Source organism: Equus asinus, chromosome 20, assembly GCF_041296235.1.
Source record: "Equus asinus isolate D_3611 breed Donkey chromosome 20, EquAss-T2T_v2, whole genome shotgun sequence".
Classification (NCBI taxonomy): Eukaryota; Metazoa; Chordata; class Mammalia; order Perissodactyla; family Equidae; genus Equus; species Equus asinus.
The window spans coordinates 66,316,133-66,331,575 of record NC_091809.1 but is presented as its reverse complement, the minus strand read 5'-3'; the positions used below and the strand labels follow the sequence as shown (position 1 = coordinate 66,331,575).

The 15,443-nt window shown below is 47.6% G+C and overlaps 1 protein-coding gene across 16 annotated transcripts in view; it reads left to right on the top strand.

Moving 5' to 3' along the window:
- The window catches only part of AMOTL1 (angiomotin like 1), a 155,464-nt gene extending 140,685 nt beyond the window's left edge, over positions 1-14,779 (top strand). For all 16 annotated transcript variants that reach the window (XM_014835373.3, XM_070490424.1, XM_070490422.1 and 13 more), the window contains 4 exons: positions 2,096-2,221; positions 3,365-3,591; positions 7,123-7,398; positions 8,783-14,779. In XM_014835373.3, coding sequence (XP_014690859.2) covers positions 2,096-2,221; positions 3,365-3,591; positions 7,123-7,398; positions 8,783-8,889 — 736 coding nt within the window. In that variant the 3' untranslated portion in view covers positions 8,890-14,779. The remainder of the gene's footprint in view (positions 1-2,095; positions 2,222-3,364; positions 3,592-7,122; positions 7,399-8,782) is intronic.
- The last annotated feature ends 664 nt before the right edge of the window (positions 14,780-15,443 follow it).

The following is a 15,443-nucleotide window of genomic DNA, read 5'->3' as shown; positions in this document are numbered from 1 at the left end:
AAAATTCTGGCTGCTGCTGCTGCTTCTTTTTTTTTCTTTTTTTTTTTTTTGCTGAGGAAGATTCAGCCTGAGCTAACGTCTGTGCAGTCTTCCTCTATTTTTTAGTATGTGGGCTGCCAGCACAGCATGGCCACTAACAGAGCAGTGTAGGTCCACAGCCGGGAACCAAACCTGGGCTGCCGGAGCAGAGTGTGCCGAACTTAACCACTAGGCCAGCGGGGCTGGCCTGAAATTCTAGGTTCTTGTTGTATAGATACTAAAAGGCTGCATATGAATTGGTAAAAATGACTACTTCTGGCCATCAGTTTTGTGACTCCAGTCGTGATGCTTATTCCCATTAATAAGCAATGATTTTTCAACAAAGAAAATGATTTCTGTCCACCAACTGATTTTGTCATCTTGGTGCATTTGGACACCATTGATCAGAATTTTGAGAGGTTGAGCCTGTTTTTTATGGTTTTGAAACTTTTTACAAATTTCAAAGCAATGTGATACTTTTTGAAGTTTTGTGTGTTTGCCTTCTTAGTTGTTCTCATCTAATTGTGCCTGCTGTCCTTCCCTGGCAGTATAAACATGAATTTTTAAATTTATCTCCAGCTCTATGTAAATCCTCCAGAAGTAAATTGGTTGAAAATGTTTCTGTAGCCACTAATTCAAGTATTGATGATTTTTGTGTACCATAGGGTGGATTTATAATTTTGTCAGTATGTCTAAAGCATTTTGCTCGTTTTCTACATTATTTTGCTTTATGATTTATTTTCAGCCACAATTTACATGTAGCCACATTCTCACGTGTGCCCTCTCTGTTGGTTTATTCTGTCTTCATGCATCTTTGCTGAGGTCTCCTTCGTAAAGACACAGGAAACTTCAGGAGGGTTGAGTGATGGGTTGAGGACATGGACTTGGGAATCATAAATATCTGGGTTTGAATCCATTTACACCATCCCTAACTCGGTGTTCTTGAAAAGTCACCGAACCCATTTGTTTATCTGTAAAATGAGGATAATAATACCTACTTCACAAGTTGCTGTGAGAACTAAATGAAATGCCCCGTGTAATGTGCTTTCCCCTGTCCCTGGCATGAAGGAAACATTCATTGATAGCTGTCACTAAAAGAGATGAAAGAAGGGGCTCCTTTTTGCTGATTTTGAGTGTTCTAGGAAAGAGCTGTAAAATAGGATTGTAGCATTGTAATATGAAGTCAGAGATGTGAAATAGGTGGCTAGAGCATTTCTTATTAATTTTCTATTCACTTATGAAAGACATTGCACCTTGCAGTCTAAGATATACTTAGATCACTTAGATTGCTCAGTTATCTTATTTTTACCAGTTGTCCTTAACTAGGAGTAATTACATTTCCAAAACCAGTAGCAGGAATAGTTATCTTTGACCTCTCAGACACCTGCTTCCAGCTACGCTGCTTTTTAATCTACCTACCTCTGTCCCTCCCCTCACTCTGCCCACTGGACTGGACTTCCCAAGCACAGGGTGTGTGGCATCTTCATCGTTTCTCCCTGCTACCCAGCATGGTTGTCACACTGAATGGACCTGAATCCTAGGCAGGGGCCTGCAAAACAAGAAGTGAGCTAAAGGCAAACATGATAGAAATTTCAGCTTGAACCTCGCTGTCTGGGAGGGACCAGTCTCAGTTTCAAGTATTTACTGAGTCTCCATTTTATTGTAAAATACTGAAGTAGCTGCTATGTGGATGACAGATAGAAATAAACTTTAATTCTGATTGAGAAAGTGAGAAAGGATAAGTAAGTATGAAAAGGTACAAGCATAGAAACGCTAACAAATATAGTAATAATGGTGTCCCTATGTCAGTAGGAGTAGTATCCATATTCACAGCATGCCGTGTGGTTTAATATACAGTGTCATTAGTAGAAAGGGCAGAGAATTTTGATTTGGGGATTTTATTTTGTTTTCTTTAGATACTGTCTTAATTCCATCAAGTTTAGGGAGAGACTTGACCAGGATTTCGGAGAGGGAAAGTGTGTGAAGGAGTTTGTGGAGAGCTATTTTTAGTGCGGTGTCCTCGGGTGCCTCCCCTCGAGCATTTGCATCATTCTCTGAGTGTGTCCTGTGTTGCTAGGGATACCACGATCATCAACCACTCGAGGAATGGCAGCTACGGCGAGAGCTCGCTGGAGGCCCACATCTGGCAGGAGGAGGAGGAGGTGGTGCAGGCCACCAGGAGGTGTCAGGACATGGAGTACACGTAAGGGACAGGCGTGTGTGCGGCTCCACTCTGGCCACTCACCTCAAGACCCCACTGGGGTCCGCCAGCCCGATGTTGGCGTTCACACTCCAACCCCTTCCTGTTCTGAACAGCTGCAAGCTCGACTTCTCCAAAAATTCCCCTCCCCCACACCCTGCCCTGGTGAGAAGGGAAAGTTCAAACCTAAGCAAGTGGCTCCGCTTAACGATGGGACTGGAGCCTGAGGTTTCTGGGGGATAATTTCCTGTCCAATGCAGGTTTTAAGATGGAGGCTAATGACAGAAGAATTTAGATGCCCGTGTATTTTCTGAGTGTCTGTCTCTGCAACCTTCTAGATGTTACCAGCTGGAAAGGGGAAACGTCATATTTTAAAGGCTCAGAGCTTTTGAGCCAGGATTTATATATTCCAGCCAGAAATAAAGAACTTATTTAGCTAATGCATTCTTCCCATGGGCTAAGCAAGACTTCCAGCAGGCTTTGTGACATAATAAAACCAGCCTGCCCCCACCAATTCCTGAGGGGCCTGGGAACCGAAACCTCTCATTCTTCGGATGTGAAAATAGGGCTGAGTAGCTGAGTCATTGATGGGCCCAGCGAGTTCCTATCTAAGCTGTGAAAAGAACTCAAGTGTTTTTCTGATTCTCATTTTTGGCCATCAGGGAAGAAATAATCATCTTCTCCCAGAAAACTTGTCCATCTTTTAATTTTTTTTCCTCAGAAAATAGGGAAATCAACTTTAGTGGAAAGCTCCCTCTGTGTGAGGTTTCAGAGTTTCTGTGCTTCTCTTCTACTCTTCCCACCCCCACCGTCAGGCATCCTAGACTCTTCAAGGTGGTCCCTGAGCACACTGTGGGCCAGGAGGTCCTTGCTGGGCGGCCATAGTCACTAGAACTGTACGTCCTCGGCTTGCCAGGAATTCCCAGAGTCCCGTGAGGGGCCAGAGAAGGTGCACCCTTTTGATCTACTACAAAAGGTCCATCTTATACAATTTGCAGGTTATAAATGTTTGAAGATTTCTACTGCACTTAACTCTCTATCCTTGAATGATAATTAAAGTCCCTGGGCAGCCTGAGAGAAATGTTTCAAATTCTTCTAGGCAAATGTGTTTTGATTATGACTATTTGATTTGATTTTGTTATACAGTATTAAAAATCTCCATGCCAAAATCATAGAGAAGGATGCCATGATTAAGGTCCTTCAGCAGCGATCCCGTAAAGATGCCGCGAAGACGGACTCCTCGAGCCTGCGGCCTGCCCGCTCCGTCCCATCTATTGCCGCAGCCACTGGGACCCACTCTCGCCAGACCTCTCTGACCAGTAGCCAGTTAGCCGAAGAGAAGAAGGAAGAGAAGACCTGGAAGGGGAGCATAGGTGAGCCCCACGCCTCGCCTCCTTCAGGCAAGGATCTGAAAAGCAAGAGCTGCCCACACATTGAGCGGCTGGCTCATCTGGTGGAGAGAGATTCCTCCTACTTTTGTGGTTTGCTGGCTCTGCCCCTCATGGGACACAGAAATGTCATTGGCTCTTTCCAGGCCTCAGTTTACTCACCTGTAAAATGGGGAGGAAGCTCAATCATCCTTGGGTTGTGGAAATTAAATGAGCTGTGTGGAAAGCAAAGGCTGTGCCACCGGAGTAGCCCTTAGCCCTGGATTGACTCATAATATAATTAATTATCATTACTGTTGAAAGTTGAGGAGACCCTCCAACATAAAATGTTCTAATGGGAAAAGCCCAGAGACGTCAGCCTCTGAACTTGGCTCTGCCCCAGATGAGTTGTAAGATGGCTCCACCTCTGCCTCCATGTCTAGAAAAGGGTCCTGTCTGCCCTGCTGTACCCCATGGGGCTGTGCAAGGGCAAAATGAGATAATGGGGAGAAAGCACTTTGGAAGAAGTGCTCTTGAGCCTAAGGGATTGCTGTTGGTGGTTTTTGTCATATTGTTGTTGCACAGGCAGAATTTTGAGAATTCCGTGGATGTGGTCTTAGCCACAAAAGGGTTTCCTGGGGTGAGGGTGGGGCCAGTTGAGGGTTCTAGCTGAGTCTGGAGAGGAAGCAGGCAGGGCCACCCGGCACGCAGGCAGCATTCCCACACACACGTCCTCCACTCTCTTCCCCTGCACTCTGGCAACTCCAAGGGCCTGGCCCTTCTTTGATGCATTTCCCTGGGTCAGAGTGTGTTTTGTTTCTCTGTGGAGCTGAGAGCCAGTTTTCCTTAGCACAGGACCTCAGAGGAGCCTAGCTGCTCCGTGCCAAAGGGGATAAGAGCTTCCGGTATGAACCCGACAGAGCTGGGTGATCAAAGTGCTCAGCCAGAAGCTCTGTTTGAAGTCCCTCCACAGGTCGCTTCAGCAGCCCCTGCCCTCCAAGGACATATACTTCAAAGAGGATGTGTGTGGACAGCAGCTGGGATCATCAAAGACCCTCCCAAGGACAATTAGCTCCTCACCCCAGTTAAAGAGCCTAGGAGGTGATGCTCAGACAGACCTGGTGAAACTGTCTGAAATGTGCTCAGCTCTGACGGAAACCTCCCTGGAAGAGGCCAGTTTGTGACATCCAGCCAGGCAGGCATTCCTCTGATGTCTGTGCCTGTATCTCCCAGCATTTGGCACAGCTACACCAGGCCTGGAAGCCTGAGGACCGGCCTGCAGGAAGGGTTGCTGTGTTCTCTGCACTGGCATTCCTCCTTGTTACTGTAATTGATGTCTATGTGTCACAGAAACAGAGAGGGGCTCTTCGAGATGCCAGGCGGAGGCACACATTCGTGGGCCGCTGCACCGTTCTCAAAATGTTTCCACAATCTCTTGCCAGACAGGCTCTAGAAGGAAGTAGAGGTGACAGCATATTCCTTCCTGGTGGCTCAGGGGCTCCCGGGTAAGATGACTGACTAGTAACTTACTTCCACAAGAACATCCTTGTCGGACTGTGGAGTTTTGACAGGCAAGGTGATGAGGTGGAGAGAACACCCGTTGGATTTAAACTCAGGCACAGCTGGGTTTGGATCTCACTTCTGCTCTTTCTTAGCTGTGAGATGTTAATTTCTCTGAACTTCCATTTCCTTTTCTGTAAGACAGAGGATAGCAACAGGACTTGTCTCATAGGAGTATTGTGAAATGTAGATGTGTGTGAAGTACCTAAACAAAGACTTGCTACTCAAAGTGTGGTCCATGGACCAGCAGCGCTGGCATTACCTGGGAGCTTGATAGAGAAGCAGAGTCTCAGGCCCCACCCATGGAATCAAATCTTCATTTTAACAATATATGCAAGTGAATGAAATGCTCATTACATTATGAGAAACGCTGCTGTGGACAAACTGAATTGCTCTGCGTTGCGTTATGAATGGGCACCTTGAAACAGCCCTGGCAAGGAGACGTTATGAATTGCTGGCTAGTTAAGATAAGGGAACAAATACTTGATTGTGCTTACCGCATTTTCTATAGGCTAGTGTTCTGGAGTGCTGGCACTTTTCTGAATGTGTGCCGTGTTTTGCTACTTAAAAGTAAAAAAGTTGCTCTCCTGTCCAGCTTTGAGAAAAGAGACGGCACTGCACATAATGTGTCCCTTTTCCCTAGCCAGCACACCCTCTTCCCCCCGCAGTCTCTCTACTCTTGGGGTGGGGAACATGAAGAAGGCTAAGTGGCCTTCTCAGGAGCCCACGTGTCTTCCTGCTTCTTGGGGACCGTGATTCTCCACTGCAGGGATCTCTTTGGGTAATAAGGTGCACCACTCAGTGTTACCTGGACCGAGAAGCATGTTTGTTTTTGAACCTAGGCCTGTGGGAAGCCATCTATTACCAAGAGTAGAGTGGAATTGTGGGCTATTCAGAAGAACAGCAGGCCAGTGGGACCTCGTCTAGGACCAGGGAAGCCTTCAGTTTTTCCTTTTTTTTTTTTATCGAGGTCTTATTGGTTCATCACATTATATAAATTTCAGGTGTACATCATTATATTTTGACTTCTATATAGACCGCATCATGTTCACCACCAAAAGTCTAGTTTCTATCCATCATCATACTCATGTGCCCCCTTATCCCTTCCCCCTTCTCCCCAACCCTTCCCCTCTGGTCACCACCAATCTGATCTCCGTATCTGTGTATTTGTTTGTTGATCTTCCACATATGAGTGAAGTCATATGGTAATTGTCTTTCTCCATCTGACTTACTTCACGTAGCGTGATGCGCTCAAGGTCCATCCATGTTGTCTCAAATGGCGCGATTTCATCTTTTTTTAGTATTCCATTCTGTATATACCACATGTCTATATATTCATCCCTTGATGGGCACGTAGGTTGCTTCCAAGTCTTGGCTATTGTGAATGTTGCTGCAGTGAACACAGGGGTGTGTATATCTTTTAGAATTAGTATTTTTGTGTTCTTTGGATAAATATCTAGAATCGGAATAGCTGGGTCATATGAGGATTCTTCAAAAAATTAAAAATAGAAATACCATATGATCCAGCCTTCAGTTTTTCTTAGGCCCACAACCACTGCTCAAGGCCAGCCCTCCTGGGCCACATGAGGTAAAGCAAACATTGTGTCTAGAAAGCCTTGCAGGAACGCCCCCACCCCTACACTGGCTGTTTGGCACTTCTCTGTTCCTCCATACTACCCTGAGAATAAGTGTATCCCACTAATTATTATATTAGAAGCAGTTTACTTGACAACTCCTCTTCCCCTCCAAAAAAAAACATATAAATTTTTAAGGAGGGGACTAGGTCTTTCATTTTTTTTAAATTCCCTCAGTGCTTGTCATTTATCAAACACATAAACAAGTGCTTATAAATGCACTTGGTGAATGAATGAATGAGTGAATGAAACACTTCTCAGTCAAGAAGGAAATGATCTCCAAGACCAGGATTTTTTGTTTTTTTAAAGAATGGCATTGAAAAAGCTGTCCTTCCACCCTCAGGGTTGCTGCTGGGGAAGGAGCCCCATGAACACGCCTCCACCCCCTTGCTGCCCACCCCATCTGCCACAGCGCTGTGCCCCACGGCCTCTGCCACATCAGCCAGCAGTGCCCACGCCAAGACAGGCAGCAAGGACAGCAGCACCCAGACGGACAAGAGCGCCGAACTCTTCTGGCCCAGCATGGCCTCCCTGCCCAACCGCGGCCGGCTGAGCGCAACCCCTTCCAACAGCCCAGTCCTGAGACACCCAGCGGCCAAAGGGACTGCAGAGAAACCGGGTATGGGCTTCTTCCTCCTTTCACACATAGAAACCTGTAGGGCTGTCTGGCCTGAGAGAGGGAACCTTCTGTTAAGCTGGTGAGGGCACAGGGGCACAGTTGGCTCTCACTTTATGGGGGTTTTTTTTGAGGAAGATTAGCCCTGACCTAACTGCTGCCAATCCTCCTCTTTTTGCTGAGGAAGACTGGCCCTGAGCTAACATCCATGCTCATCTTCCTCTACTTTATATGTGGGATGCCTACCACAGCATGGTGTGCCAAGCGGTGCCATGTCTGCACCCGGGATCCCAACCGGCGAACCCCGGGCCGCTGAAGCAGAATGTGCGAACTTAACCGCTGCGCCACCAGGCTGGCCCCTAAGGTAGGGGCGGGGGCAGTTTGTGATTATGGCTACCTGAATGCACTTAGGCTGTGTGTACTCTTTATTCTGATGGGAATAAAATGTGTGTAGACACTCCTAATTTGTTACCATTTAAATGAGTACACAAGTTGAGTGTACCCTTTTGCTGAAGGCTTGGAAACCAACCCTGTCCCAGAAGGGGTGAAAATAGCCCCTCCGAGGGATGTTAGGGGATTAGTTCCCTCCAGTATGTTCGGGAGCTCGTTCCAGGCTCCAGGCACATCAGAGCATCGGGTGCACAGACCTTGCCTTCAAGGTGTTTACCCATCAGGATTTGGGGTCTGGAGTACCTCCCGATTGAAGGAGCAGGTGGATTTAACTGCAGAGCAGGTGAACTGCTCAGCACACAGCGCTCAGGCTAATACGAATGAGTCGCTTTAAAATATTTAAGAGAAGATAGCTTGGGAGGGGTGAGCCTTGCGATGAGTTCAGAAGCGGCCGGGGAAAGAACAGACTTGGTTTTGGACTCATCTTCGTCATGGGGATAGCCCTCTCCAGGAGTTCTCTTGAGGAAGTGGGGGCTACTGCGGCCACAAATTGACTATTTCCTCCAAGGGGATTTCTTATTTTCATTCTCCAGAATAGACAAGTAAATACAGCGTTGTCATTTTTTGGAGATTTAATTCTCGGGACACTCTTTCCAGGGAAGGCAAGGAATGTGTGAAATGTGCCGGCTCACGGTGTGCACTTGACAGTTTAGAGTAGAGTAGAGGGAGAGCGGGCGTGAGGGGCTCCAGGGACGAAGCCCCGATGCTGTCTTCACTCACTTAATCCTCTCCCATCACCATCCTGGTTCTGTTATTTGTGTCTGGATCCCAGGGCCGGTCTTTTATCTTTTTCCACTATGGGCAGGATTATTTGGCCTTCTCTACAGACACTGGTGGGGAGTGGTGGTATTTGAAATGGTTCCACTTTAGAGAGAACTGGTAAGACCCGCGCCCCTCCTGAAGAACGGGCTGCTGATGTGTCCCTTCTGTTTGGCAGAGAACTCTCCTGGCCACGGGAAGTCACCTGACCACAAAGGCCGTGTCAGCAGCTTGCTCCACAAGCCCGAATTTCCTGATGGAGAGATGATGGAAGTTCTCATCTAACACCAGCATCCCTGCCGAATTCCGTAACAGAACATGGACAAACGAGGAATGTGGCAGAGAGGGAGAGGAAAGATCAAGAAGGTTGTAGATGGGAAATCAGGAATGATCTGAACTGATAAAGATTTCAGATTAGTAAGAACACTTCTTATAAATGTTCAAAAGAAAAAAAAAAAACAGGAGACCTACATGACTAAAGATGAGGAGAATGTTCTGGATTTTTATTGCATATGGTGGAAGAGAGAAGATGCATGTAGGTTTGGAAACGAAGTAGGAAGTGGAATTTTTTATTGTACAGAAAATGTATCTCTTGGGGAGGGTCTGTGTGTACCCATTCTCTGGTTATAAACAGATAAACCTAAACATGGATCTTCCTTGGAATACCCCATCCTCCTTGCCTCTTAGCTTGTTTTGTTTAAGAAGAACCTCCTAGAAGTCTCAGCAAGCCTGTCTTGGCATAATGTAATATGACCTGGGCCATCCATGGGGACTCCTGTGAATGTGTGAGTGTGGCAGTGAGAAGACGGGTCTAGGGATGATGAGGAATTTAAAAGGCCATCTTCACCTAATTACCAGCTTGGTTTGGGTTTTTAGGAGATTTTGGGGCTTCTTAGCTTTTCTGGATTCAGCAGTGTTTTCTAAGCAGAAAGGGAGCATTATGACCTTGGTGCTCATCTTCCCCGACTTCTCTGAGTTCATCTAGTCTCTGCTTCATTCTCTTTAATTTTATTCTTCTTTTTCTTCATGTTTTTTTCCTTTTTAATAAGACATGGCAGATTCCTTAGGCCTTGGATTTGTTAGAGCAGTATTTGAGCTGTCACTGTTCCTGCTGTGTTTACTAGTAACCCGTGGGACAGAGCCACACGCTGGCTTCCTGGGTGCCTCCTCCACCTGTGAGTGGCTGGGCCGCAGTGTTAATCTCGTTCTGACTATGAACTAGGTCAGCTTTGATGGATGAGGCAGAAGATCCGTGGTCACTGTGACATCTTGCGTTAAGATCACGGCCCTGGCTCTTTTCTCTCTTGCACAGAGTTTGGTATTTCTACCCCATTGCTCTGTTGGGGTAAGACTTTCAGGTCTGCACTCCAGGAAACACATGACGCTTGACATGGTGGCATCCAGAATCCACCAGCACGTGCACCACTTTCTAGTATTTGTGGCTCCTGCACATATTCACCACTCTCCCCACCCCCTTGCACTCCTCTGGTCACTGTTGATGAGCACACGGATTTCTGTGACTGTCGTCAGCACGTGTGTATTAACACACCAGTTTTTCTCCACCATGAACTTGTGTTATAATCTAACAAGCCAGTATGTATGACAGCGTGGTCAGGTTTTTTGAGGTTTCAGTTTGGGGAAATTGTCCAAAGTAAGACGGAAATACCACGTCACAGAGCCAGGAGTGAGTGAGGTAGTGGGGCTCTTATGCCTGTGTGTGATGTTTCCCATCTGACTCCTCAGACTTCGGCTTTCTTTACAGATCTGGGAGGTCTGGATCAGAAAAGAGGAGAAGCTAATCAGGCCGTCAGGTGCTCTTGCAGGACCCTGATATTTTCCTCCCTCCAGGTGGGCTGGATCCATGTTTCCCCAGGTCCCTTTCCTCATGCTTGCTTAAAGGAAGAGGGGGAAAAAACCCTGGGTCTGAGACTTTTTTAAGTTCCACCTAAATGCCGCTCTGAAGGCAACATTCTTAGGACATTTTGCTTGGGTGGCTTATCTTAGGGTTGATCTTTGGGGTGTAACCTGGGTGAAGTTATAGCCTTCCCAAGCTGAGGTGGTAGAAGGATGACAGGTGTAGGCTGGAGAGGGCACGGGAGGCAACCAATGGCTTTGGCCAGACAGCCCTGTGAGCCATCCAGTGGGCAGAGTAAGTAGAAACCGACTCTTCCTGAGCTCTGCCTGCGGTGGGCGCTGGGCTTCCTGCTTCATGCGCGTGACCTCCTTTGGTCCCACATTAAACCTCACAGAGTATTGTGCAGCCTGGGAAACCAAAGTGGCTCACCTCATGCCCTGGGATGTGCAAAGAGAGCAGGGAGGCCGCATTGCATCACAGAGGAAGAAGTGTATATGGATGAGGGTGGGGATGGGGCCGAGGGATCCCCACATCTCTGCCCCCAGTGCTTTTCACAGGTGATGAGGGTCAGCTGATGGCAGCTAACTCTCTTAAGGACATTTTGGCCCCTGATTAATGTTAGGGATGGGCCAGGAAAGAAAGAAAGTGTCTAGAGATAGGATGGCAAGTCACTTCTGCCAGCCCCCACCGTCCACGTCTGGGCCACCCCAAACTTGGGCTGTCTCCCCGAGAAGTGGGTAAGAGCAAGAGCCGCAGCCCAGCCCCCCAGGCCTCGTCTTTCTGCTCCAGCACCCCTCGCTGGCGCACTCAGGCACCAGGCCACTTGCTCTCCTTGGTCCCCCTGAGTTGTCAGGCGTGTTAATTGAATGCAAACACAGACATCCCCATTTTCAGTGGTGCAGTGGTCTTTGTCAATCACTTTTTCTTCTAACCTGCTAGGACTCTCCCATAAGAAAAGGGATCTAAAGCTTTAGAAAGTCTTCTTTTATGGGAGATTTCCTGCTAAGCCAGGGTCCCCCAGCACTTATCCTAAGAGCTTTCTTGAAGCCCTGCTTGCATACAGGAGAAAGGATGGCAGATACTGAGCACCGGCTCTGCCTGCCTGCACTCTGGGCAGTTCATGCTATGTTATCTCGTTTGATTTTCAGAAAGATAATCGTAGCTCTGTTTGTTAGTGCTGACAGTGTGTAAGCACTGTGGCAAGTACCTTTAATGAGTCCTCAAATGACCTGGGGAGCAGGGACCAGTTTCTTATCATTATTTCACAGAGGAGGAAGCTGGGCGCGGGGAGGTTAAGTGCCTTCCCGGAGCCTGGCAGCCAGGAGAAGCTGGGATCTGAACCAAGGGTTCGGGAGAGGAGCTGCGCCTTAGGCACAGGCTGGGCTGCTCTGACGTGGCGATGATAACCATCTGCCACGTCTGTGATCTGGGCCCGTGTACACATACACGTGTGTGCACACATGCGCACACGCACAGCTGCCACAGCTCTCAGGAGCTAAGAAATGGGACTAAAGCCCAGAACTCCTAGAATTGCCCATAAACACCAGGCACAGATGGACATCTTTGCATTCTCTTATAAGCAGGGCTACAAAATACGTCTGGAGAGCACCTCCACGTTGTCCAGGAGCCTGGACCTCTTCGGAACTTCCCAGTGGTGTCTGCTTGTGGAACTTGTGGGTCCTGTCTCAGGGTAAAGGGTTAAGGCTTTGGCTGTGTGTGAAAAAACATACCAGAGTAACTGCTTCCCTCTGGACTGTCATCGGCTGTTTCTGCATGCTGCCCAGGGTATTACATGACATAGGAGATGTTGCTGGATTCCAGTCTCTACCCTAAATTGCAGCTAAGTAGATGGTTCTCTCTGTAAGAACCGTTCCCGTCTACAGGGCCATCAAGCTAAGCTGCCAGGAAACGCATTTTGCATAAGTATCAGAGCATGTGCAGAACCTTTTCTTAGCCTTTTCTTCTCTCAGCTTTTCCTCTGCTTCCCAGAGGTTGGTTGCTAATGATGGTGTTGCGTTCAGCCTGTTCCATGCAGGCGTGCAGCAGAGCCTGCTGCGTCCCTCCCTGGCAGAGGGCAGAGGATGGCGGGCCCTTCTCTCTTCAGCCCTGCAGGGCTTGTTCTTTGGGGCTGTGTGAATTTGGCTGCACAGGGCTCAGGTTGGATCTCGCGACAGTTGCCCCAAATGGGTTCTGAACTTGGAACAGAGATGCAGGGGTTCTGGTGCTCAGGGAAGAGGCTGTGGGAACACCTCTCACCGAGAAGCCAGTCAGCACTCCGATTTGCTCTCTCCGGGTTGCCCTCAGCCCCCTGTATCCTCAGGATTCAGGGGCTGAAGCGCCCTCCTGCTGAGAGCTGATGGAGTGAGTTCTCCCTACCCAGCAGCCTTCTGAGTCCCAGAGACTGAGGTGAACACAGACGCTGGGTGAGACTGGGTCCCAGGAGGCAGCGAAGAATAGTTTGTGGGGTTAAAAGGTTTCAAGGCAGGGAGCTCATGTGTAGACTGCAGAGAGCTGTGCTGAGCAAAGACGTATGTTTTCCAAAACCAAAGACCCACTCCATGTCTGCACTGGAGCACGCGTGTGTTTCTGTGTGCTCCAAATGACCTTGCGCTCCTGATAAGCACAGAAGGACCAGGGCCATGGTCGCCGGGAACCCACGAGTGTTCTCAGATGGTGAAGGTTTTAAATAACCAGAGGGTATCCAGCCCACAGGCGACTTCACATCCCCAACCCTGAGGCCGCCATGCCATATGCTTTATATATGTTGATTTTCTTTTCATTTCTCTTGCTAATTAATCGATGTGTTTAAAATGTCTTCATTTAATGTGAGGATTGTTTAATGGGTTGGCCTCTGATGCGTGGCTCCATGGGAGGTGGGCAGAGTAGTTAAAAAGTTACCAGAAGCTGATCAGCTGGGAGCATGTGATGGTCAACATTTCAGGAAATGGACTTCTTCTGGAACTAGTGAGCAATTTTTTTCTCTTCCTTTTAAGTAGTGTACCCTTTCTCGTTTAGTAATTTAATGGTATATAAAGACGTGTGTATATGTCAGTGCACACATATGAGATATGACTATAAGGTTGTGCATTGAATTTCTTTTTTTTAATATCCAGAAGATCCAGTGTTTCATCTCACCCCACCCTCCTTAAAAGGTGACCCTTGGGGAGACTATACTGATGATCGCACTGTTCCCCGAGTAGAAACATTTTGCGAATGCCTCTGTGAGAATGGCCTCTGGGGCCTGGCACCTTCCTCTGATTATCCTTAGAGATGAGAAATCTTCATCCTTTGAGGATGGATTTAAATTTGGAAATAATCCCAAGTCATTCACTCAGTTGGAGAAATAAAGATGGGAGATTAAGGTAAGTCACACCATTTTAGCTTTTTAAAAAAAAATTCCTAAGATGTTCCTTGGAATGAGTCTTTGGACTTCTAGAACCTCTCAAAGTGACCACTTCAAAGCAGGATAGTGGTCGTTAGTACGCGTAACTTCTAGTGCATTCATTTTTAGAAATCGGTTTTCTTGCTGTGCCTTGTATGTGTTCCCATCTCTGCATACACACAGGCGTCAGTGCACATTCATGGGTGTAGCTCTCCAGTAGGCCTTCTGTAAAACCGTTATACTTAAGTGCATGTTATCGTCACGTTATGCTATGACTGAGGTGTTTCTTTGTCATGAAACTTTGCTTCTTCACAGAATTAAAAGTCTGCTCTCAATATAATGAAGTACATAGACAGCATTTTCTTGTATCAGCTCCCAAAGTTTTGATGCCCAGTAGTGTGTTGACATGTGATTTTGCCTAGGATTCTGTTCACGTATAGACCCCTGTAAGTATTTATTACAAAACAGAACGTAAGCAAATTTATCCACAGTGGTTTTCTTTGAAGGAAGGTGTTTTCCCTTTTGTGGAGGGATAGCGGAACCCCCTCCTCAAGGGGGCACTTACAGAATCTGTGTGAAATTTTGTGAACCAAGGGCAGGCACGTGCACTAACCTCAGCCGAAACTCAGACGGCTCTGGTGCCACCGCTCTTCCCGCCTGCCACGTGTGTGTCGCTGTGCTTGGTGACAGTGTGCTGCGTGCTCTCCAGTAGACTCTGGTGTAACATTTTGGCATCTTCGTCTTGCTGGTCTGTGTTGAGGGGGGTGTACAGAGCTGCACAGCCGATGGGTCTGTGTACAGAGTTGGGGGGGGGTGTCCAAGAACACGGCGCGTCCCCCACAGCAAATATTGATACTGTTGGTCAGCCAAAGATTTTCCTATTCTTTGCTGCTTAAACTTGTGCCTTAATATTGTATATAATAAATGGATAAAATGTCTCTTTCCTTCATGCTTGCTCTTTTCTTTCCCAAAGAACTTATATATACTTATATATACTGCTTAATAAATATTTGTCAGATCTCCTTTCATTGTGCTGAGCAGAGGCAGCCTCACTTGCTGTTTCACTTCCAGGGGCATTCTGCGCCCCCCATGTGAACCTCATGCTTACCCAGCATATGCTCTTGACTCTGAGGAGGAAGTGAGTCATCCAGACCGCTGGAACCTTCCGTCCACCCACTCCTGGCTCTCCAGACAAATAAGGAAAGAGGAGACGCAGGGAGGCTGGGCCTGGGAAGACAGCGGCCACTTGGATCACATCTGAGTGTCCTCTTTTGGGGGGTTTCTGGGTTCAGAGCCTGCCAGTGACCACTGTCACTCAGGAATTAACCCAGGCAGCCTGGGCCCTGAGTCTGGGCTGGAGTCAGAAGGGTCTCAGTGCCCCATAATAGATGTAGGAGGTATAGCTGCCTTATTAGTGTTTTGGGGCCACAGAGAAAAGGGAGTGCTTTATAGAAAGGAGTCACATAGTAAATTGGTGAAATTCAGGCCAGGAGCCTCAGTGATGGAAGCAGGAGAACATAAACCCTGTGAGAGTCCCCAAGGGAAGGCCCCTCTCAAGGAGACAGTGACCCTGGGGACACTGTGTTGAGGGGAGGAGGTGTC